Source organism: Netta rufina (genome assembly GCF_964035555.1).
Source record: "Netta rufina genome assembly, chromosome: 8".
Classification (NCBI taxonomy): Eukaryota; Metazoa; Chordata; class Aves; order Anseriformes; family Anatidae; genus Netta; species Netta rufina.
Window position 1 is genome coordinate 25,474,467 of NC_140131.1, and position 25,378 is coordinate 25,499,844.

Below are 25,378 nucleotides of genomic sequence, written 5' to 3' on the forward strand. Positions count from 1 at the left end.
CTTATTCTGTATTTCTGATAATCAAGGTAGAACTGGGGTTTGATTTGTAGAAGTACTGAGCGTTCACAGCTTCATCTGATCTGAGTGGAAACTGTGCTTTGAAGATGAACTGTTTCATAAAGCTAAGTATGTTGAAAAGGAGGTGCTCAAGATTGGTGCCAAAAGTAATTAACACTTTTGATCTTAATTCTTTGCTCCCCATTCTAGTCTGTAAAGTAGGGATATTACTATCTCATCAGTTTTAAGGCCATTTGTGAAGATAAACCTCACGAAGTTTATTTCATGAATTTGATGTTCCAAGGGTGTGTATCAGGAAGCTTCCCTCCCCAGTTTATATTTAATAATAGGCTTTGAATAGTGCACACTAAATAAAGCCTTGAGACATTTTGAAACTGCTCATTAACTGAGTGCCATGAGTGAATGAGAAAAGGGTCTTTTGAAATAATAATTAAAAAAAAAAACAACAAAAAAACAACACAACTGAAAACTGCTCACACACTCTCGAGGGAAGAAAGTCTGGTGGCTTTAATTCTGAGGGTTTTTATACGCATATTTGCATCCAAATGCTTGACATCGTGATTTTGAAAGAAGGATTTTTTAAAAGTAGTTTTTAGGCATTTTTTTTTAATGATAATGATTTATTAGGACTGGCAAATGCAAGTTTTAAAAAGTGTCTCCTGACTTGTAGCATTTTTGTTTAGCATTTGCTTATGTTGCATAATACAAAGCTGTTTAGCATCTTTGTGAAAGTATGACATTAACAAAAGCATCAAATATTTGCATTTTTTCCTCAATATTCTTTCATTTTGTGCCACCTTTATTCTTAGGTTGTTTTTCTTGTGTAGGCATTTTGGAAAATATTTGGAAAAGACAGCATCACTCAAAGAAGCACATAGTACTGGGGATGCTCTAACACAGCATTTGTTACGTAGAGACCAAAAGATCAAAACTAAATGATTATTTTTTAATGCCTTTTCTTAAATGCTAAACTTGGGGCTTTGAACCAGTCAGGTTAATTTTTGCCACTAATGTTTTTAGTGCTACTAAAAAGCTTTTTCTTAAACTTTTTTTTTTTTTTTTGAATTGAAAAAATGTCTCCTTACTCAACTTGGTTTATGTGTGCTAGCTGTGTAGTAAGTAACAACCGAGGCTGTTCCCAGAGGAAGCAGAGTCACTGTGAGTGCAGCTGTACAGTCACGAAAGAAAAAGGGAAGGCAGAGCCGTGTCGGGGCAGGGAAGCTGCTTCTGGTAAGCTCTTGCTCCCCGTACATGTGCTGTCCCCTCGCCTTGCCTCTCAGCTCCCAGGTGAGCAGTGGCAGCGGTTCACCACGTGCAGGTAAGGTACCTGTGTGTGCCAGGGGAGGGAACTCTGATGTCTCTGCCTCTGCCACTGGAACAAGGAGAATAGCCGGGCAGATTTCCTGCTCAAATCAGCACTGTTTTGTCAGATGGACAGTCCCCGTCTCACAGACAGCGTGCCTGAAGCTATTGTGTAAGCTGGCTGGCGTTCCTCTCAAGGCATGTAATGGTGTCAGTCATCTACGTGGAGTTAACTTGGTGTTAAACTTCCCTGCTCTGTTCGGATAGCTCCAGCTGCAGCAGAAGTGCTTGGGGTGTTTCATCTCCGCCTTCGCCCACTGGAGCAAGAATTGTCTGCCTCCCTGACTCTTCTTCAGAGAGAAGGGCGAACGGAAAGGTGTTCCTAACCAGTGGTTCCTAGTGCCTTTCTTGTCTGAGATGTCCTGCAAACAATGCTGGAGGATTATTTTTAGGTTTTCACCCAGTTTCTGTAAATTTTCCTATGTCAGTGTTTGTACTGTGTGAGTAACTTGCTGAGAATGGAGAGAGGATTTCCAATTTGTCTGCCTTATTTGTAGGAAACTGAAAAACCAAAACAAAAGCCTTAAAATGGTAACCTCTGTATTTACTGTGTCATGCCATTGCTTTTTATTAGGAGGTAGAGTTAATGATTCAAACACAGATCTCACATCTTCATGCTGTATCAGGTTTCCCAAGGGGATTTATTGGAGAGAGATGCATGTAAACAAACACTGTTGAATTTAAACATGTGGCTGTGTGTTTTAAGAAGCCCTGCTCAGCGGTAACTGCAGGGACAATGAAAATGATGCAGTATTAGAAATTTTATTCTAGTGGCTCTGCAAGTAGATCTGGTTTTGTTAGGTGATCTTCATCTCCAAAAACTCTGTGTTCCTTTTTTTTTTTTTTTTTTTTTTTTTTTTTTTTTTTTTCATGAGCAAACCCATTAGGTGGAACAGGGTGACTGTAGGTCAGGTAAAATGAAACAAGTCCTTGAAAAGGCAGTTGGATGGAGATACATATCTATCTTGAATATCTTGAATATAACTCTCTATATATTCAAGTGATTTTGGTCAGAGCTCTGTAAGGGATCACAGTTCAATCAAGAATGTTACTAGCAGTCTAATTAATAGATGATTAGCATAAAAATATATACTAAATATGGAAATAACAGAATTTTGACTTGTATTTTTCTTGCAATATTTCTATTTCTTTTAAGTAGGTGTCTTTATTTTGATTGTGTGTGAAAGGAGAATATGTTTGAGGAGAAGTTTGTCTTTTTTTTTAATTTATTTTTATTTTTTTTTATTTGTTGTTAGTTTGTTTCTCTGGGGGGGGGAAGCACCCTTTCCTTTTGGTAGCCTGGCATTCTGCTGAACAGAGCCAGAGAAAGCTCCTGGGACACTTCTTTTCTGCTAGAACTGTAGAAACCTTTAAAATAATAATAAAAAAAAAAATAATTTGTATAGAAACTCCATTTCTATATGTGAGTCTCAGAATCATGCAGGTGTTGCTATCCATCTCTACCAGTCTTTTTTGATCCAGAAGCCCTTGCCAGTTCGGGTTTGTTCCTGTGGCATTGACAAGGAGACTCCTGCCTACGCTTCCATGGTTTCCCACTGCGACTGTGCAGCCTCCTCTGCCCTCTCTGTGTTTGCTCCGAGCCAGCAGTGTGCCCAGGTGGCCAAGAAGGCCAACAGCATCTGGCCTTCATCACAAATAGCAGAGCCAGCAGGACCAGGGGAGTGATTGTCCACTGGTGACACCTCAAATACTGCATTGAGTTTCAAGTCCCTCCGTACAGGCAGGGTATTGAGGTGCTCAGGCATACGCAGGGAAGTGCAACAAAGCTGCTGAAGGGACTAGAAAGCAAGACACATGAGGAATGGTTGTGGGGACTGGGACTACTTAATTAGGAGGAAAGGAGGCAGACAGCAAACCTCATCTCTCTAACTACTGGAAATGAGGTTTTAGAGAGGAGGGTGCCAGTCCCTTTTCTCAGGTGACAAGTGTCAGGATGTGAGGAAACAGTCTTCAGTTGCAACAGGGGAGGTTTAGATCAGGTGCTAGGAAGAATTTCTTCACGGACAGTGGTGTGTCCCATCCCTAGAGGTATTTCAGAGATGTGTAGATGTGGTGCTAAGGGATGTGGTTTAGCGATGGGACTCGATAGGTCAGGTTGGTGGTTGGACTTGGTGATCTTAAAGGTCTTTTCCAACCTAGATGAATGACTCTGTGATCCTGCATTTAAAAAGAATCCCAAAGAAATACAAACAGAAGTTTCTAAGAATGTCATTATGTGTTAGGTGGCAATTCCTTCCTGCATCCTTTTCCTCTTGATGAAGTTCAGATACCTTCCCAGAAGTATGTGCTTGTTGATTCACCCCGTTCTGATAAGTCGAGGTAATCAAATAGCAAAAAGTAACTTCATGATTTTGTAAGCCACCAGTGAAGTCGTGAGAACAGACACAGTTGCCATCAAAATGTGAAAGAAGGGAAAGGGAATTTCTTTAAAGCAAGGAAATGATCATTCCCTTTTTACTTTTTCCCTAGATTCTCTCTTTCAGAAGGCAGCTCTAGCCTAGAGCATGCACAGCAGCAAGACTCAGGTGAATGTTCTTCTGGGCTAGTTTAACACTAATTTAGGAGCAGAATTTTTTTTTACACTGACTCTGTAAAAGCTGTTCAAATAATCAGTTTATCATCTCTCTGGAAGTGATGTTCACAAACCTCTTCATTTCTAAGAGTCTAGCTTTCATCTTAAACCCACATTTTTTAATTCCTTTCCTCCACTATATATATATATATATATATTTTAAAGCATGGCTACTGAGGAATGGGCAGCCATACCTGAAATCTGCAATTTTACTGAAATCTTCTGTTCTTTGTCCATCTGCAGGAAATCCTTAGGTTTCTTACCAGAGCCAGACGTAGTAGCCCTGTATACTTCCTTTAGATTTATTCTCCCAGCTGCCCTTGTTAAGCCTAGATAAGACCATTTGCTAATTGCTGTCACTTTTGCTTTTGGAATTTGACCTTTAAAGCATCATTTTTAGAAACCCGGTATAATTTCATGCTTTTATATTGACTTCAAACTTTTTCCCCGTCTATCTTCCACTTTTTTTTCCTGTCTCCAAGAAATTGAATGGCATACGCTGTTTATGTGCAAGGCAGCTATATTTAACTTTACTAGGATGGAAACATTTGGAGAATATTTCATTTTTCTTCTAACAATTCATTAGGGAAAACCTGGAGAGTTCTATTTTCCCGTAATGAAACTGCTCAGTGAGACTGTAAAAAAGGGACAGAAAGACAAACTGGTGATATAACTTGCCTACCTTAAAGCTCTTTAAGGCATTTGAGTAGCAAATCTACATGCAGAAAAAAAATCTTAAGTTATATTAAATGACTGAATTGCAGTTTTATCTGTACTGACATTGTGAAAACTCTTCTAAGCAGCTTTTTGTGATTCCATTCTCAACAATGTAGATGGAAGATTCATGGAATACGGCTTTTGAAATGGCTAGTTCATGCTAGAAGACAGTCTGCTGCGTGAGCATGCTCGGCGTTCTCTGTTTACCTGGTAAAACACTAGCTTGCAACACAGCCCAGGTTTTTAATGCACATACACTAACAATTTATTTTTTGCCCAGTTTCAACAATGTTGAAGCTGATCTTTCACCTCAAACAGGACTTAGGCTTTTTTTTAAATGTCACACCCTAGAAGGTCAAGGATCAGAGGGACAACAGGACTGCCCCGTGAGCCTCAGATATGTGGAAGAAGCAAGAGAATAGGAAAATGCTGAAGATGAGATTAGTTCAGAAAGCTTTATGTCAGGGCATGCTTCTTTAAGGTCAGATTTGAAGAGGTGATGGTAACGTGGACTACTAAGGGTAACTTTTGATTGCATGGACCTTAGACTGCTAAATATACAACAGCACTAGGCAGTGAGCTAACACTGAAGTGCTCATGGTGCTGCTGTGCCCTGCTACGATGAAGGATGTTATACTTTTGCTGTTGTATCTTTTGCCTTTTGGCTTCTCCAAAGGAAATGGAGAAACCTGCAACCATTAGAACTGCATTTTTCATTAGAGACTGTTTTAAAATAAGGGAGAGAGAGAAAAGCATCCTGCTTTGAGTGCAGTTAACACATGCTATATGGATTTAATTATGCTGTTTGGCATAAAACAGGTGTAAATTTGACTGTTTCCAATCAACTTATATTTCTTGTTAGAAGGTAAGGGTCCAAACAAGAATGGGATTCCATTTCTTCATTGACTTTTCCAAGAACACTGCATACTGGACTGTTTCCTAGAAACATACAATTTGTTTCAGCATCTACTTTTTGCAAAAACAGTCCTTCCTAGTGGTGGAGACTTTTTATCACTGTCTTGCTTATTGGTGGACAGTAGCCCAAGAAACCGACAATATATATTTTGATGAAAAGAGTAACTAATTTCTACACAAAATAATGTTCAGTGAGTTTATTGTGAACATATAGGCATTTTTGCTTGTATAAATTCAGAAAAAATCCAGTGTCTTTGTTCAGTTTACATATTTTTAGCAAACTTAACAGCTCTCTTTGACATCCTCTCTAGATGGATAAACATACAAAATCTACAGGGCTAATAACTGATGTTTTCAGGAAGAGAAGTTATTAGTATCATGAAAAATGGTAAAAGCTTTCAGTAGAATGAGACTACATCTTAAATCGTTGTTATGTTGCATGCTGGCACTGTAAGAAGCGAAGCAGATTTTGTAGTGAAAGCCATCAGTGTATTTTTAAAGTACATAGGAATGGAAATCCATAATGGAAGGTATTTGTATTTCAGACATTTTGTGAATGGTGTTTCATCACTGCTTGTACTTAGATTTCAGTTAAAATAAATAAATAAAATCAGAATGTTTAAATAAAATACCTAGTTATAATTATGATAATTTCAGAATGCATTTTAAATCAAGGAACTACGCTTTCATGTGCACATACTTACATGTATTGTGTGTTTGTTTTTAAATGAAAAGAAACCTGGTCTCCATCTTCCTGTTGACATCAAACAATCCTCTGATATGCAAATCCAGCTATGGGGAGAACAGATACACAGGGCTTGTTTGGATTCAGTCCAAGACTGAGAAAATTATATTTAAACAAGTAATTTATATTCTTTGCCTCATTTAAATGAAAATGCATTTTTGAAATCGTCCCTATAACTAAAAACACTTTGGTGAAATTTTATGATCCTTTGTATGACTGATGCATTTTACAATAGCTATTTTAAAATCATTTTTCTTGTACTCCTGCATGTCTCTGTAATGTGTAGATGCAGCTGTCAACTTCTCAGTGGCACATTTGAACATAGCATATGAAAATATTTTTATTTTTCCAGGGTAATAAATGTTTGTTGTATGAACTTAGGGTGTGTATGATTGTGAATTGTGTACGTGTGTGTACACACACTATTAAAAGACGTCTAGGTATTTTTCTTTCTATCTAAATTAATTAATGCTGTTCATGTATTTCCTTCGTCAGCTTAAATCTGTCAAAATAAGGATTCTTTAAAAAGAGACAAAACGAGCAACAGTTTTTCAGTCTTCTCACCTTTAGCTGCAAAATTCATAATGATCAAACTTGCACGATTTGACATTGGCTGAATTCCAGGTTTTCAGTATGTATTTTAGGAGGACTATATTTCAGTCCCTGAATATTATATTTGAAGGTGATGTGTTTAGCAGAGCATAATTATGTTTTACGTAAGTTTTAACAGGCTATTGAACCGCTACCAGTTATTGGGAATGGCTGATTTTACGTGATGAAAAATATTTGAACAAGAGTTTAATCACTGTGAAATTTTCAGAAATAGGCAGTACTCCTTCAGTCCTAGAAACTTCAGCCATGCATAATCTGATCTAGTTTTAGGTGATCTTTCTTCATGACTTTGTGCCACTGCTATTTTTCCTCTGTTTGGACGATGAGGACACGGAAATTCAAGTTGGTGGAAGATGGTCATTTGTTCTGTGGTCACTTACTCTGCACTAGGCTGTTCTGACCACATTAATCCTGCCCTGACAACAGTTGCATGCCATGTAAATCCTTCTTTTTTTGGGGAGGGTGGTGGTGGTGCTGGCGTGAGAGCCTGGGGAAAGCGCAGTTTCATTTCACTGACCTCGATTGTGGCTAATATGTTGACTGATTTTAAACATGTATATTGATGAAATATGTTGTAATACTTAAGGAAGAAGCTTTCTGTGTCAAGAAGCTTTCAGTAAACCTTTCTAATTAGATTGTGAGCCTCACGTATTTGATTTTTAACTAAAGGATTTTCTATTTATATTTCTTCAGCCACTTTATGCAAGTTTTAAATTGTAATGTGTATTGACTATCTTTTTTTTTCTTTCCTTTTTCGTTAAGCATTTTAAGAAACAGAAGAGATTGATTCCTGAGAGAACAGTTTGGAAGTACTTTGTTCAGCTCTGCAGTGCGTTGGAACACATGCATTCTCGTCGTGTTATGCATAGAGGTAATGGAAGATCAAAGTTTTATCTTTAGTAAAACTCATACGGTGTGAAAATGAAGCTGGTTCAATGCAAGTTACACCAAACACCAAATAATTGTAATGGAATCAGTTTCAACAGCTGACACAATGTATGTTTCTGTAATGTTTGTTAGTAACAGCAAAGGGTGGCAGAAGTTGGTGCTTTCTGTTCCCTTGGCTGTGGTAAGCATTTGTTTGCAGCAGTGGGTTGTGATACGTAGTTTTCAAAGTAAGGGATAGTTGTGTAGTTATGCACATAATGGAAATCCTGCTGCTGCTTCCTCTTCACTTGCTCAATTCGATTTCCTGGCTCTTATTTTCTGTCATGTTTTTCTATATTTATCCATTTTTCCCAATTTTTTTTTTTTTCTTCTTCAAAAGTATTTACCTCCTGCCATGCATCCTTGCAGTGATGTATTGGCCTTTCTCCCTTACCTGCTGGCTGCGAGCATTTTCTCCTCTTCTCTGCTTCTCTCTGTTCTTTCCAGTCTGGGTGTCAGGTACCGTGTCCCAACAGCCCCTGTAGCTGACAGCTCTCCCTGTCGGGTACTAAATCTCCTCTACCCATTGTAATCCTCTGTGCTGCTGTCTCCTCTGTATGTTGTCTTCATTTTGCCTTATAACTGAGTCAAAGGAAACAGATTGTAGTATAGTTGCTTTTCAGATGTAGATTTTTTTTTTTTTTTTGCCTTGGAAATCCCTCTAGCTATGAGCGCAAGCTATATATGGGTTGTCTCTCTGGGTTCAGGTGAAATTAGATGTCTTAGGTTATCGTCTGCCTCCTCCTGGGATGCAAATAGCTGCCTAAAAGCAAAGTTTCTCAATCTCTGATGAACTGTGTCATTTGCAGCCAGAGGTGCTGCACCCTTTAGCAAAATAAACTTGGATGTGCCCCTGCAAACGGCTTTCCCTGTTGATTCTCCTTTTCTTCCCTACGCATTTGTACAAACACCTGCACGTGCAAATTATACAAAGAGAGGGATGTAAAATTACAAATTCTTTCTATAAGATACAGATATCTCACCAGAATGCTTTGTGATGAAATTTTTAGTTTATTTCAGTTTATTTTGGCTGAAATACTACCTTCAGAGTTTCTGGAAAATCTATGGTTACACACTGAATTACCCGTTCTGTAAGAAGATAAGGGTACGGTTAAGGGAAACTCTTCCCTTTTCACACTTAAGTGTTTTTCTCTGAGTTTTGAGCCCCAGTGTGTGGGTCCTAAACTCAGTAAGAGCTGGGGACGCTTGCCAAACAAATAGCACGTCAGTTTACTAAGACTAACAGTTAGGTACCTAGTTAAAAATCATAACATAAAAATCTTTGCTGTAGTCCCTAAAGGATTGGATTAAAACTTAAACTGAATATTACTTGTGAAAAATAACCGTCTGGGGTATACATTGTTATTTTTCTTTGTTTCTACTTCATTAGCCCAATTCCACTGACAAGTTCAAATAACTATTCTCCTGAGTAAAACTTTTCTTTTGTTTTAATGCCTTCTATTAAAGAGAATCAGCTACCTATTTTAAATAAATAACATCTTGCCTCTGCGGGTAATCTGATCAGCAAAAGTGATGAAAAACGTGATTTACAGTCCATGAAAACATGTTTTGGACTGTTACGTAAAGCATAATAAGAAGTTTTCTAGTTCTAATGGTAGTCCTTATAGATAGTTTACATAAAGAAGTAATGAGCTTTGCTGTATGTGTTTCTGTGATTATGGGGTGGATGATGCGGTATTTAGTGTTTTTTTTTTTTTAATGTTTTTCACAGCTCTTAGATTTGTTGTTTGAGTGATGCTAGGACTATTAAAATAGTTAATTTAAAATTCTGAATAACGGATTCCATCTTTCTAAAAGGCACTGTCAGATTTTGTTAGTATTACCCATACTTAAAATAGCTCTTCTCGCAACCTCATACTGAGTTTTTAAATTCTGTTGTTTATTTTCAGATATAAAGCCAGCTAATGTGTTCATTACAGCTACAGGGGTAGTAAAGCTTGGAGACCTTGGACTTGGACGATTTTTCAGTTCCAAAACCACAGCTGCTCATTCCTTAGGTAAGCTTTTCTGAGGGGCAGGGGAAGGGAAGGTGGATTTTTATGTAGTAGAAATACTGTGGCTGTTCATCGGAGGGGAGGGAAAAAGCGTTAACATGCAGCTAAAGCCATCTGATAAACTAGAATGGGGAGCCGTGTTAATGCAGAAAAGCTGTAATGCTGAGGTTGTGTCTCTTTCAGGCATTACAGGTTGCTTTTTTTTTTTTCTTTGACTCATTTAATGTATCTTCTTGACTCAAAACAAATCTTCGTTATAGTAGTGTTTCCTAGAAATGATAGAAAAAAATAAGATCAATAATACTGATGTGTTTTTTCAATTGAAGTGAACTTCAATCTGTGTTGGAAAGCATATGATTGTTTATGCCTGTATGTTGTATGGGTAGTATTGAAGGCATGTTAGTGATGCTTTTTGAAAGGGCTGAAAGACAAACTTCTGTTTAAGCTAAAAAAAATAATAACTCGATTAGTTAATGATCAGCTTGGGAAAATGTCCACAATATAGTGATTGTATTTTTCTCCTTTTTCTCCTTAAAAACACAAGATAGAAATGTGGAAAAACTATTTTAATTCATTTACAGCTAGTATCTGGTATCATTTGTATTACGGTAATTGTCTAAAAAATGTTTTAAGGTTTACGTTTCTCAATTTATGCAGAATAAGTTGAGGAGAGATCCGAATTAGGCTTTATGATCCACAAAGGTTTTTTCTTTTCCTTTTTTTTTTAATGAAAGAAAAAGGATTTTTATAAACATACAAAAAGCTTCTGAAATGTCCAATTTATTCTTCGCTAGCATGCAAAAAAACCCACTATTTTTCAAGCAAAAATAACATTGTTCTCCTGGCAAAATTTTCATGTAAGTGATATCTTGTGAGTAGCGTATGAGAGCATTTGAAGTCTAGAATGACTAAGAAGCCTTCGGAAGGGAAAAAAAGAAGTAAGTATTTGAGAGATTCTTTGTTTAAATGCAGGGAATGGACAAATTACAGAATCTAAGAGGAACTGTTTATTTATGAAACATTTCTCTTCTACAGTAGCAGCATCTTTAAAAAGAAATGCAAGATTTAGTGTTTACAGCAGATATTTTTTCCCCATAGTTGGCTTGTAGTTAGCATCTTCAGGTTTTGTTCCCTGAAATGTCTGTCTGTTGGCGGCTGAATGCAAGCCTGGTCATTGACTGCAAAGAGTGTGAAATGAACTTCCAGACCCCTGAAGAGCCGGGCTGTTGGTGGTAATGTCTAGAATTTGTTTCCTGTTTCGACAGAGGACCTTAGTGAAACAGGAATACAGATAGGTAAAATTTAATCAAATGTTGCTCAGTGAGAATTTCATACAAATGATGGTGATAATTCTGTAATTAGGCATTTGGATATTTTGATTGACAGAAGTACACAAGATAACCACTCATGTCTGTCTTAAGTAATAATTACAAGTCTCTATTTTAAGTCAATGGGAGGACACACACAGAATCGTGCTTGTTCAGAAGCTGTTGGTTCTAATTAGAAATGCAACATTTCATAGTCTTAGGTGAAAATGTGCCATATTTATCCTCACCTCTTAATTTGACTTTACTCAGATAGTCCCAGTTACCAGTAGATTACAGAAAATGAGAGGACTGCTGTTCACCATGCTGGGACCATGTTTGAGACGTGGGTGATGATTATATTAAAAAAACAAAATAACTATTTTAGAAAATAATCTTTTTGTTATACAGTTCCTACTTCCTCATCTCCCAGAAAGTCCCTGGGTACTCTTACACCTTCTAGTTTTTCCCTTTAACGCCATATTGATACTGCTGTACTTCAAGCCACGAAGAACTGCTGAGATCTGAATAGGAGCGAGGTGAGACTTGGACACAGATGTGCAATCATGCATTAATATTAAAAAAAAAAAAAAAAAAAAAAAAGAGGGATGAGTTAAAGACACAGACAAGAAGCAATGAGACCAGGAAACGTGCTTGGGTTCCTCATGGATGCTCAGATATAACCCTCAAGATTTAATTCTAGTTCCTCCTAAGCATGTTAAAACTCACCTCTTACAAATAGAGGAGTCATCCAGACAGGGAGAGAGGTGGGGAAAAACAACAACAACAAAGCAAACTGTTGTTTCTAATGTTGGGTGCTGTGCCCTGATAGAGGAGCTGTTGTGTTCCCCCTGCCTCTGCTCCTTTGCCCATTTTCCCCACTTAATTACGAGACAATGTTAGAATTTAGCCTAGGAAGAAGGTTTTGTTCAGCTATTAACTTAGGCTGCTGTGGAGACAGTGACACTCTGATTTATCATGTCACTTGTAGAAACCATTTTTTCGAATTAATTCCTCATGCAGTTTCTGGGGCTGGTTTTCCTGAATTTTCTTTTAAAGTTGCATCTTTTTGTGATTCCGTAAACCTTTGGTGCATAGAAAATGGTGAATTACAAACATGTGTAGCAATTTATACTTGTTTACAGGCTTTATAAAAATTTCAGTAGCAAACTAGATTCAGGCTTCCGGAGATAAAGAAATGTACTAAAATTTTCATTAGCTACAGCTTCTAACTGCTAATTATGAATAATACTGATTTAATTAAAATACTCACTGATGGTCCATTTGAAACAAATGAGAAAAAAATGCACTGGACAGAGTGTTTTAATATTCTTAACTCCTTCTGTACAGCCTTATCAAAACAGTAGAGTTCTCTACTATGGCATGTATACATCTTTTTGATAATAATGAGAAAAAAAAAAAGCAAAGGAAATGAAGGCATTTTGTATTTTGATTTGATACGAGCTTGACAAGTTCCTGAGCATCAGGAAATCTGATATTAGAAAGGGATGTCAGGAAGAGCACCCAAGAAAGAAAGAAGCATCCAGTAAGACAGTCTTCTTAGCCCTTTCTCCATGATTGTGGGTGTTGCATTTTGTTGTTGTTTTCTTTTACTGCTGAATGCCAGGCCTTAAGTGCCTTGATCAATTGGCGATCCTGACTCTGACTCATGCAAATGGTGGCAAAATGTGCTTTTTGTGTCTTTGTTAACCATTCAGTGGATCTAAGTCCGTATTTTAGTAGTTCAGTTTAGGAAAAAAAGATCTGTTCTCCAGTGTGGTTGTGTTTAGATGGCTGCGTGGTGTGCTGTCTGGGTGGACGCTGCTGCAATGATGTGAGTATCTTCTTGCAGGGCAAACGAGCTGTTGTGATTCTCTTAAAATCAAAAGCAAAAGATCATTTGTATTAAATTCTGGTGATTCTACATTCTTTCACTCCATTTTCCTTTTTCAATATTCGGAATTTCATTATTCAATATATTAAAACCAGTCTACGGAACACCTTCTGAATCAGTCATTACATTGCTTTATATAAGTTGCTTTACATTTACCAGACAGATTTTTCTCCCATTTTAAAAAAGCTTGATAATACTTGGAGTTTGTTGCTGTGTTTCATTCAACTGCTCGATGCATTCACTTTTCAAGTGAACGCGCATTCTCCTCTAACTCAGCTGCAGTGTGAGTTATGCATTTATGCAGGTAGTAAGATGGGCTGTTTGTCATCGCTCCCTTTTTCGTGGTGGTTTCTTTGCCTCTGATCCCTCAGATCCAGCTTTCCTCCTCATAACCACTGTTTCCATTATGACTGTTCCCTTTCCCAGTAACAGAAAGCTTGTATGAGGAAACAACATTTTCTAGATCTGCAGCATCTTTAGAGGGAGGGAGCTCCAGAGCAGCAGCAGGTTCTGTGAAAGCAGTTTATCTGACTGACACAGGCCGTTTTCAAGGAGATTACCCTTAAAACCTGCAGGTTACTTGAGATGCAGAAAAGCAGTAAACAGAGTAGTGAAGTTACGGATTTTGTTCTTAGCAGTGTAGGCCCCTTAATGTGTTACCTCTTTGTCTTGTATTATTCTGTTTCTTCAGATGAGTGAAGAAAGTTGCATCTCTTTACTGTGTTGGGATGCTGTATTTCACTAACCACAAAAAAATCGTGATTCAAGAAGGAAACATAGCATATAATCAAATCTAGCAGTTGCTTGCCAGCAGCGCACTGCTGTATATGTACTGTGACTGCATTTCTTTAGAACGGGGGACAGTGCCTTCGGATTAATCAATCTTGTGTCATGTTCTCTTGAAAACAGTTTACAAGTAGTAATGATGTCTAGATCTTCAGGTTGTTTTTGTGATTTCAACGAGCACATAACTGTAATTTCTATTCCTTTCACTTGTTGGTCATTGGGGGCTTCAGGTTGTGTTGCAGTTAAGGTGTTACACTAGGCTAAACGCTGTAAAATGATAGCATTTGTTCTTCCTTTTCACTATCATCAATCTTTCACAGTCATATCAGACCCCTAATGTATCAGCAGGCTTCCCAGAGCTACTGGTTAAAATTACCTTTGCTTTTGGTAAGCTATGAACCTTCAAACCTCCGTGTTTTCAGCTGCCCCCTGTGGATTGTGTGAAGCCTCTTTCTGGCACATTACTCACTGCCAGTTCCTCGCCTGATGTCTCAGGGCAGCACAGGCACTGCTTCTGTAACCAGTTCAGAACCAGGTTACTGTTGCCTTGCTCTTTTATTAGATGAGTCCTGACAGCAAAAGGTCTGAATGTACTAAATCCCTGCATTGGTAGATGCAAAATACAGCTGAAAGTTTTCAAAGGTGCCCAAACTCACAGAGTCTGTGGGGGAGGAAAAACAGGTTTTCAAGGAGGAAGTACAGTAAGAATAATAAAACTATGAAGGCTGTATCAAGCCAAGCTTTTTAATTACAGCTTCCAGTTGCAAGGTAGTTGTCATTAAATGTCTATTAAAGTCCTGTTGTTGTTATACCGGCCTAGCAGAGATGTTTTGTTTTGCTTCTGGACGCTCTGGAGCTGTTCTGGTGTTGCAGTCCCGCCATCGGTGCCCCTGTTCTTTCGTGGGGAGAAGACCATCTCTCTTGACCATTTCTCTGCGAGTGAGCACGATCATCTCATGAGAGCGAATGTTTTTTTCAGTGATCCTCTTGTCTGAATTGCCTTTCCCCACTCTTTCTTGTTTCAAGCTCTTGATTTTCTGCAGTCTCAGCTGCCAGCTGTGCCACCCGGCCTCGCTGCCCAGGCCTCTGGGGCAGGGGCCTTGACACCCGCTGCTCTCCCGGGACTGGGAGGCTCTCCCCATAAAGCTTATAGGGCCAAGCAGGATGCAGTGTCTGTCCCCGTGACAGACAGGATCTCTGTCCCCATGCTTCTGCCTGTGAGTCGCTTCTCAGCCTCTGTCCGTGCTGGTGGCCAAGAGGGCTGTTGGTGGGAGCTGCGGGTTACCAGCAGCAGCGGCCTGGCCTGTGAGAAGATGGCAGCGCATTTCCTGGTCTGAGCCAGGCCTCTGAAGTAGGAAAGTACTTCTTATTTGTTTTTTGTCTTTCCTACTCCATTTTCCCCTGAGAAAGTGGATGAGATGCTTTGAGATGCCGGCCTTTACAAGAGAGAGAGCACATTGTCAAGACAAAACTCTGAACTTTTGGAAATGATTACATTACAATAACTGATGAAAACTGTTAGTCTGATTACTCAGATTTGGAATTACAGGTTTATTATATCTCATTCACATAGTGATCAGTTCTGAATAGATGGGGCTAATTCAGAAAAGTGGAAGTGGTACGAGATCCCTGTAATTTGTGTTAAATAAAACTGAGGTTTGCAGTCACCATTTCTGTGGCTGTGCAGTAAGAGTGTTGATATTAATCTCTGGCTGTGTTGCAAGATGGTTAGTGTGGAAATAAGGTCGGCTTGTATTGAATTGACTGCACTCATTTGGATTGCTTCATCAGGATTCAGTGCTTAGGAAAATATTACACACAAATTAAAACCTGTGTAGATCTCTGATCCTTTTTTTCTGTTAGGTAGTCATTTGGGGGGTATATAGGCATAATGTTCAGAGATGGTGCACAAAAATTGCCACTCACATTATTTTTTATTTTTATTTTTATTTTTTTTGAGCTAGAATATTTCTCTGCACTTACCTTGTTCAAGTAACTTGTGACACAGATGGGTAGGGCCTGATTAAAATCGGGAGGAGAGCTGTCCCAGAGTATCTCATGTAAATTTGCTCTGGGACAGCCCAAGTAAATGCTGCTTTTCAAGAGCAGACGTCTCCAGAGCCTGCAGCTCTGAGGCAGGATTATGCCAGGCCAGCCCCAGATTCAGGAGCTGAAAAGCCCTCGTAGGGCCTGGTTCTGCAGCAGATGGCCAAGTTGCTCCAAGGAACCTGGGCTTCTGCTGGCCTCCCAGGCTTTCCAGCCTTCCTCTCTGGGAAGCTGAAGATCCTAGACTTCAGGCTCAGGTTCAGATATTCAAACTAAACTGTGCTTAGTAGTTTCAAAAGCAGCCTTTTGTGATTTGTGTACTGTCAAAAGGAAGGACTGACAATTCATTAAAAAAAAAAAAAAAAAAAGAGGAGGAAAAATTCTAACAGCTATTATTTCCAGTCAGTGATAACAGTATGTATGGAAGGGAGTGGGGCAGGCAGATATGTGTAGAGTGGATCTTTTAGAAGAAAATCACTACTCTGGAAATTTTTTGAGCTTCATTAAAAACAAAAATTGGAAGTATTCTGCAACTGAACGATTCTAATCGTTTGGATATCAGTAGTGAAAATAAAGCTGCCTTGGATGAAATGTGTATCAAATTCGTTTGTATTTCTGTCGAACTGAAGAGTCGTAAGTATAAATTGAAATTACACGTGTAGTAAAATGAAAACTATGGAAGATGAAGAAAACTGTTTTTCAGACAAGAAAACTATTCACTGTTGTATAACAAATTTTCATTCAAAAATACTTGTGTATTTATTGCAGTTGGTACACCTTATTATATGTCTCCAGAGAGAATACACGAAAATGGTTACAACTTCAAATCTGACATCTGGTCTCTAGGCTGTCTGCTGTATGAGGTAATATTGATAAATAGAGTGAACCCAGTAACGCTGTTTCCCCCTACCCCCAGTACATTAAGTACTGTTTTAGGATCTATTTCTCTGTTTTTTGCTGTTTAGAAAAACATGTAGCATTGTGGAAAAGCTACTTTTCAGCTATTATGTGCGTCTTTATATTAGCAACGGGAATTCTTACATAGCTTCAGCATACGAAATACTTGATTTGTGTGTTGTTACTCAAGACTTTCCTGTCACTGGGTTTGCTACAAAGATTTTATAACAATTTGTTGAAAATTGGGCATAACTAAAGGATTAAGAAATGAGTAATGACAAGCAGATGTAAAAATCATTCTAGAGACTTTAAATGGCCTGTGCTAATTATATGAGCTTGGTAATAAATACTTTGAATAATAGTAGGACTGACTTGAGTATGCAACTAATGCTTTTGAAAACTGCAGTATAATACATATTATATTATTAAAGTATACTTTGTTAAAGTATACTTTACAAGCTTAATTTCTTTAAAATTATTTAAAACCTAAGTAAAACAATAAATTGAAAAAGGCTACTGTGTACTTATCACTTCTTACTTGCGTTAACTGTTGATCTGTTCTACTTTGCAGAAAAGGTATGTTTTCTACTTTTCCCCCAGCTGGTTAAACTGAGAATATTGGTTAATTTCTATATTAATACAATTGAGATTGGTAGGTGACACTTGCATAATTATACATGATGTTATATTCTGAGAAAATAAATATTCAGAGCAAATTCAAATAGAGGTAAAGGAAGGTGTGAAGAACAGGTAGGCTTCTAAGGCAGCTGCATCTTCAAAGTTCTTTGCGTATCATTTGGTGATCAAAAGGCTAAACGCTTGTGTGGAAGGATGCTGGGAAAGGTTTTTTCCATCAGAGCACAGGCAGCAAAATCTTTCTAGTCAAGTTTCAGATTAAAACTTTTATATACCTAACTCACTTCTCTGAGTTTTTTTTTCTTGGTGAGGCAGCAGAACTTAACGCATTCAGCAGAATTGGTACCTCTGTTGTTTAAGGATTTTGTAGAGAACATTGTCATCCTGTTAAAGTTTTATGTTACTACAAAGTGAATTGTTTCCAGTAGTATTAGTTTATTTTATATCAGTAACATGTTGCTGTAAATATTAACAGGACAAATAGCTATATTGAAGTCCTGAAGAGTTAAGAGATATTGTTGCTTATAAAACTTTGGGATAACTCACAGGAGTGAAGTTTGATACCTGAGCAAGTGTTTGCAAGTTTTAATCTGGAATGGAAATTTAAAACTCTGTATTAGGATTCCTTAGAACTGACCATGGCAACTGCCATCAGTTTTATTGTTCCACTTTACACACTTGCACAAGTAGAAGACTAAAGATAGTATAAAGGTGGATAAGGATTTTTCGTTATTACTCCTTTTTTTCTCTCATTGTTTTTCTTGAGAATTTTTCATCTGGAAACAAGCAAAAACCTCGAATAACTAATTATCACAAAATAAATGTTATAAGGTTACTTTTTTCTTTTATAATTTAAAAAATAAAATTTCTGGATAGAAATCACTGGCTATTTTCTGAAGATTTTTTTTCAGCTTTGCTGCTGAACAGAGTATATTAAAAATCAATGTGAATATTAATTCTTTTTTGATCTGGAAAATAATTTAAAAATAGCTAAATGTCTTAGTCTTTCTCTTTATTTTTAGAAGTTTTATCAGGAGGTATTTAATCAGGAGGTTGCAGTGGTGTTTTTTCTTTATTATAAGAAAGAAGCAGTTAGGATTCGTATTGTTGGAATGTGTTGTATAGGTATAGTATATGGGAGTGTCTTCAGCTATAGATTTTATTTTTTTTATTTTTTATTTTTTTAGAGGTGCATTTATCCTATTTAGTTGATTCTACAATATACTGAATATTTTTTGCCGTTGTTTATCACTGAGTTGAAATTTTAAAATTTAAGTATAGTAAACTCAAATTGTATGCTTTACATTTTCCTAATTTTTCTTTTATTTGAAAGAGGTTGCTTAAGGTTCTTCAGTCATGCATGGATCAGACATGCATCACAGTGTTTTTATTATCAGTGCAGTTTTGTACAGGGTATCTTTTTTTGTGATGCACGTTATGTCTACTGCCTGCATTTTAACATGCCTTATTATATTGATTTCATTTTGCTATGTGCTCTGGATTCTCTCCAGCTTCATTAGAGAAAAGCTGTGGCATGTTTATCACTTCTCAATAAATGCTTAATTGCCGCTAAACTGTTCAGTTATGTTTTAATTTTAGACTAATTTGCTATAATGTATATTAAAAAAAATATTTCTAACCTATATAACAGCATATTATTCAGTCCTAACTATGGATCCACTAAGATTTTTAAAACTGTATTTTAGTCAGTATTTTAGAGCCCCAGGTATTTCTGAAACCTCAAAAACACTACCACTGGAGTTTTAATTGATATGCAACAAAGTAGACTTTACTAATTAAAATCAAGATGCTGTGCTTTTGCTACATGGACCTTTACACGGAAAAGTAGGTTTTACACATTTCCTTTTATTGTTCAGCGTAGCAATTGCATCCTTACAGGGTTGTAGGTTGGTGGCTTACAGTTCAAAAAAAAAAAAAAAAAAAAAGAAAAAGGAAAAAAAAAAAGAGAGAGAGAGAGCTGCCACCAGCCCTGAAGACAGACAGTGGGCTTTCGTCCCTCAGACACCCCCAGAATACTAATCAGGAAAGTCAGACCCTGGAGGTCAGGGAGCAAGTCAATCATTCTAGCGATCGTCTCAGTGTGGAGGATCAAATTAGCCTGAAAAATTCAGCTGCTGGGAGGAGAGGGCGAGCAGCTGTCAGGGGCAGCAGCGAGATGCACTAATGAACCAGATGAATAGTGCAAAAGCTTGAAAATAAAAACAGGACAGTTGACATTTTTCATCTGTCAAAGCAGGAGATGCATGAAAATATAGTATTCCTGTTTTAACTCCTTAGGGGACATTCAGATTTTTTTTTAACACTCTGCAGCATTCAAACAAAAATACTTCTTAATGAACACCTAGAGTATGAAAATGAGTATCTATGCATTTATTTAGAATTCCTGCATGCATACAGACTCTGCAGTTGATTTCTCTTTTCTTTCTTCCTCTTTCTTTTTTTTTTTTTTTTTTTTGGTCTTTAGCTTGCATTTTTAATATTCTTTTTAAGGTAAGAGCCAATATCATGTAAATCCAAAAATTAACAGCATTTTGGTAATACAGTTAGAGATTTTGGGTGGGAGTGCAGGAGAGAACTGTAGTATTGTATTTGTTTGGGGAGCTTTAAAATGATTTATTCTTACTTGAAGTTAATACGAAAAAGTACTAAACGGAGAGAATTTTTAGAATATATACAGTAAATGTAAAAGAACTTTGGTCATTTTTTCATACATTTTTCCTGGTGATGTTGCTGCTTAGGCACGAAAGAGTTAAGCTGATATCTGGAAGACCAGAAGACAGATGAGAGCCATTTTCAGCTTGTCCTGTCCCTGCTGAAGCTCACTGAGTAGCACAGCATGGACTAGCGTGTTTCACACACACTCTGCCTGTCTGGGGAATGTACACATTGTCCTTCCAAAATCAAACTTATTAGCACATGTAGAAAAGGGTGACTGACTTTGGGGCAGCGCTGCACTCAAAGCAGCATTCGTGCTGCTGCGGTTCAAAGACTTGGAAAGCTTTGAACGGAATGGAGAGATTTTAAATGAATTTTAAGACTTGTAATTCTGCTAACCATTGCATTTATTTCCACCTTAAATGTCAAGTTTTAACACAGTCAGGAAATAAAACCTGGGTTTATCTAATGCCATGTATAAGCTGATCATTTAAGTGTTCTCCAACAGCTATTCCTATATTCTTTTATTATAATTGTAAATTATAGTTATGGATGCCACTTCTGATGATGTTTTGGGATGCAGTATTAATTTTTGAAATCCTGTTGAATAACATACTGAATTACGAGGTTTTTGGTTTAAGACTCGTTTAAATTGAGATGATGTTACCTTTAGCTTACTTGATTAAAAAAAAAAAAAAGAAAAGAAAAAAACCTCACACTACTTCATCAAAGTGTAGTGTTAATGGCTATAGGAGGCTACAAAATCTGCTACTGTTATCCAGCATTTTCACTACACAGTATTGCATTAGATCAGATGATGTTTTCAAATAAATGATATTCTTTCTTCCAAAAGGTCTTCAGAGGAAAATTATATTGTGGGATTTTTTTGTTCTCCCCCTCTGTGGTGCATGGACCCTTCTCGCTCACAACAGTAGCTGAAACTACTAGATTTTTCATGAAATTGTTACGGTGTACAATTCAAATCTAGCAATGTAAGGATTGTGACAGGTACAGCATAAAATAAGTATGCAAACTGGTTACACTAATAGTCCTGAAACTTCTGCTTTTAGCACTGTGACGCTACCAAGCAGGGAATCAAAAGTCATTAAAAATCACTCCTGATTTGCTAGTATTACATGTTTTATAGCAAAACAGGTGTACTTAAAAACACAAAAGCAAACTGTACATTTTCCTTAAACAGATGGCTGCACTGCAGAGTCCCTTCTATGGTGATAAAATGAACTTGTACTCCCTGTGCAAGAAGATAGAACAGTGTGACTATCCACCTCTCCCTTCAGATCACTATTCAGAGGAAGTAAGTAATTTTCCTTTTTGTGGGCTTGATCCTCATTTCAGTGCTGGCACGCTTCCAGTGAAGTAAATGAACTTTGTGTGCTTTTATGTTATTTGCAGATTATGCCCGCAAGTGTTTGCTCATTGAACTTGCTCAAATGTTTCTGTCAAAACATTTCTCTGATATGATTTAAAATTTTGGGGAATTAATGATGGAAACCTCATCCTGTTAGCTTCTTAAATTCATGGAGCTTCCTTGCAAGTATGACAAAAAGCTTTCCCAGAATACACAATGATAGGCACTACATGTCATAATGGGATTGAGTCTTACGTAGGTATTATGCTTTTCTAAAAGCACAGCTTCGTGAGTTTATGTAGCACAATAAATTAGTGCACTAGCCTTGTTTCTCTAGAGGCTTGCATTAAAGTAGATATAATGTAGCTCACTAGTAAAAATGAATTGTTTAGTTCCCATTTACCTACATTATACAACTACTGAGCCCTAATTGAATGGCAGTTCTTTTGCATGAAAGAGTGGACCCTAATAGTAAATTTCGGAGAAATATAGCAAGACATAGTAGTTGAATTCGAACAATACATGCCTTTCACAGCAGTGTATGTTTGAAGTTGATATCTAGCAATTCCTTACTGTCAATGCATTTAAGGGGGATACTTGTTTTTTAAGCTATAAAATCAAAAGAAACGAAATATTTTTTTTCTTAGAGTAACAGGATGAAAAAATACAAATGTGTGCCCGTTAATGTTCTGAGATGCTAGTTATGAAATACTTTCCCACATTGGAAAAAAAAAAAAAAAAGCCAAAAAAAAACAAACCACAGGGCAATGTGATAGAAGCTGTAAACCAAAGAACACATACTCGTAACCAATTGTAATTGAATTCAGCCTACATGAATTAAAGATTACTTAGAAAACACAAATAAATGCCATTGCTGAAATACTTTTAATAAACAGTATTGTGCAATTTCATTTATGGAGTAGGGTTTGTAATTCTCAAGCTCTAATTTTTTGCAATCTAAGACAGTGATTGGACTATTAATAAAAGATTACTGCCCGGTGTTTTGTTTTGTTGTATTTACAGTGACAATTTTTCCTCTTTTATGAAACAAAAACTGGACTTGAAAAGCTAATTCAGTGACTTTACAAAGGATGAAATGCTGATCTATTGTGTAATTTATGCAATACACCTCTTTGTGGGTTTACCAATTAGTCATTTTCCTTGGCCATTTTTAATTATTATTTATTGTAGCCTATAAATATGGCAGTTCTTATAACCAACTCGAGAACTGGAGGCCTAGAAATACAGTAGGGTGTGAACAATAATGCAAAATGATAGCAAGAATGTCAGGGGCCGTTCTTTGTTGTGTCATTCATGCTGTCTTCCTTTTTCCATGAAGCGCATGAATATTTCACATATCTGCATCCTCATCCTCTATTCTTCTTGACTAATTTTCAGACTGTCTGAATTTGCATTTCACATGGTAGCTGATTAGGAGATGCCGAGTGCAGCAGTGAAGCCTCAGCAGGCGGTTTCCATGGTGACCTTCAGCAGGATTTTAATGATGATACCACTAGTGGTTCGTTGAAGTTGGCCTGCCTGCAGGGCTACTTCGCTGCAGCTAAGTGTGAAGTTGGATATGCGGATTCCCAGCCAAGGGGCAGATATCAAAGTCTGGCCCAGATAGAAGGTCTTAGAGTTGGGGTAGGGAAAGAGGTTCCACCTTTCACTTACCTCTGTACAGTTGCTAGCATTGAAAACTGATGCAAAGCACATGTTACATCTGTCCTCATTTGAAAGCATACATGCACTTTGGGTAAACCAGTAATAAAATACACATTAGTTATTTTAAAATACAGTGAGAGAATCAGAGCTGTAATAGGTATGGAAGTAGTTTCTTAAAAGAAGTAATCAACTGAACTATAGAGGCTGCAGTGCAAGCACTTTTTCTTCCAATGTGAAAGCTTGCATCTTCTATAAGACACATGAAAAAATACCTGTGTTCATTAGTCATTGCACCAAGATATACCTGTTTTTCTTGATTTTTTTTTTTCCAGTTTTTTTGGCAAAGCACTGTGCTGGCTTGAACTGTAAAAAACAAAACAAACAAACAAACAACACAAACAGTAAAGCTTGGGGGTCACTGGACACTAAAAGTCACTTTATATTCTATAATGAAGAATTCTCTGAAGTAATAATCTTATATCCTATGATACAGGAGTGTTAAATACTTTGATTACTAAGTACAAGGCAAATGCTTCTTAGAGAAATTGTTACAAGTAAATTTTAATGAGTTTTCAGATGCAAAAATCCCTATAAGACTTTTAGTAACTCATCACATTGGCAGCATCAGAGAACAATATGACATAAAGATCTACCTCGAGATTAACAGATGGATAACTTTTTTTAGAAAAAGTTTGATTAGAAGTCCTAATAGTCTCAAATGTATGTTTGCAAACTTGGTTCACCAGTAGAGTCACAGGCCAAGGTTTTCAAATGTTTAACAACTTCAGGTACCTCTCTTTTTTTCCTTTTTTTTTTAATATTCTTTAAGAAACCCCAGTGTTCAAAGTGACTACTCAATATTTACTGAAAACTTTTTGCTTTAGGGAGTTGAAAGCTGGGGCTCCATTGCCACCCCCAGTCAATAGTCTTAAAATCCTGTCGGCCGATATTAGCGTCAGGTGGCTTTTGTAATGGACGAAGTCTCTCCATCTTCTCTGTGAGATGCATTTCCTCAAAAGTCGGTAGCCACTCTCTTCCCTAGATATGAGGGCTGATTGTGCCAGCAGGTCTCGAATTGCAGTGTGAGTTGCTAGCATTTCCTTCAGTGCTGTGAAAGGGCTTCAGCAAGGTCTCCTGTTTGGAGTAAGGGTGGCTTTTTTGTTTATCTGTTTTTTCATCCAGAATTTCCTATATGACAACTTCTCTTTTTCAGGTGGCTAATAATGCCAAATACTTGCCTGTCACAGTTCGTAGTCTTCCCTGCAACCCCTCCACCTGACTTGAGTGATAATTATTTATTTCATAGCTGAAAAACCTGCTAAAGTTGAAGAAAGTGTTTCCCACTGCTCCAGTGGCAGGCTAAGCTCCAGGCTAAAGACAGTCACTGCGCTAAGTGCACAGAGGAGGTTAAGAACAATAAGCAGCCAAAGTAGTTTGCAGCTTGGGGATGCAACAGGAGGTCCCTCCAGCTCAGTCAGAAGTCTGTTCTGCCTGTTGGCCAGTCTGGGCCAGATAGTAAAAATAATAATAAAAAAATTACTTTGTCTCTAATGATAGTCTGACCTGAGAATCCCAGTGCCTCTGCCTGTGGTACTGTCAGACTCTTCTGCTTCATCAAAAATTTTATTAATACTAGAGGGGCTGACAAGTAGATCTCAGGTTTATTGGAATAGATGTTCCTGTAGGAGGTAAGGAAGTAGTGCTATACCCAAGTATTAGCAGCCAGCATGGTCCCATTCTCAGTCCCGAAAGAGTCTTTGTGTGTAACTGTTTTCATTCTGCATAGTAAAATCACTTCACCTTGTCTCAGAGGTTTGCTGTTCAATAGCAAGACTGGAGCTCAAGAGCTGTGAAATTGCTCAGGGATCTGCCCTGTCACTGTGCAGCTTGCCACCCACAACCAGCTCAGCTCTCTTCTTTACCACTGGGATTCTGAACTGGGGAGGGAGAAAGATTTAGCAGTGTTAGTAGTAATCAACATTGAAGTATTAAGACTTGCAGCCAAAAGAGATCTATGTGTGGTGCATTTTATTGCAATAACAGCGAAGGTTCAGCACTCCTGATTGAAGTTCCACCTCTTCTTCTATGTTGGGAAGAGAATTTCTAAATAAACTGTTCAGAGACTGTCCCTTACTATTAACACATTCTTGCAAATCCTTTATCTCATTTAGACAATAATAGATACATAAGCGTGGTTTTGG

The 25,378-nt window shown here is 37.5% G+C and overlaps 1 protein-coding gene across 1 annotated transcript in view; it reads left to right on the top strand.

The window, feature by feature from the left end:
* The window catches only part of NEK7 (NIMA related kinase 7), a 66,360-nt gene that overhangs the window by 30,911 nt on the left and 10,071 nt on the right, over window positions 1-25,378 (top strand). Inside the window, exons 6-9 of the mRNA XM_084290791.1 lie at window positions 7,725-7,833; window positions 9,800-9,907; window positions 16,703-16,797; window positions 21,345-21,458. Of these exons, the coding sequence (XP_084146917.1) occupies window positions 7,725-7,833; window positions 9,800-9,907; window positions 16,703-16,797; window positions 21,345-21,458 (426 nt within the window). The remainder of the gene's footprint in view (window positions 1-7,724; window positions 7,834-9,799; window positions 9,908-16,702; window positions 16,798-21,344; window positions 21,459-25,378) is intronic.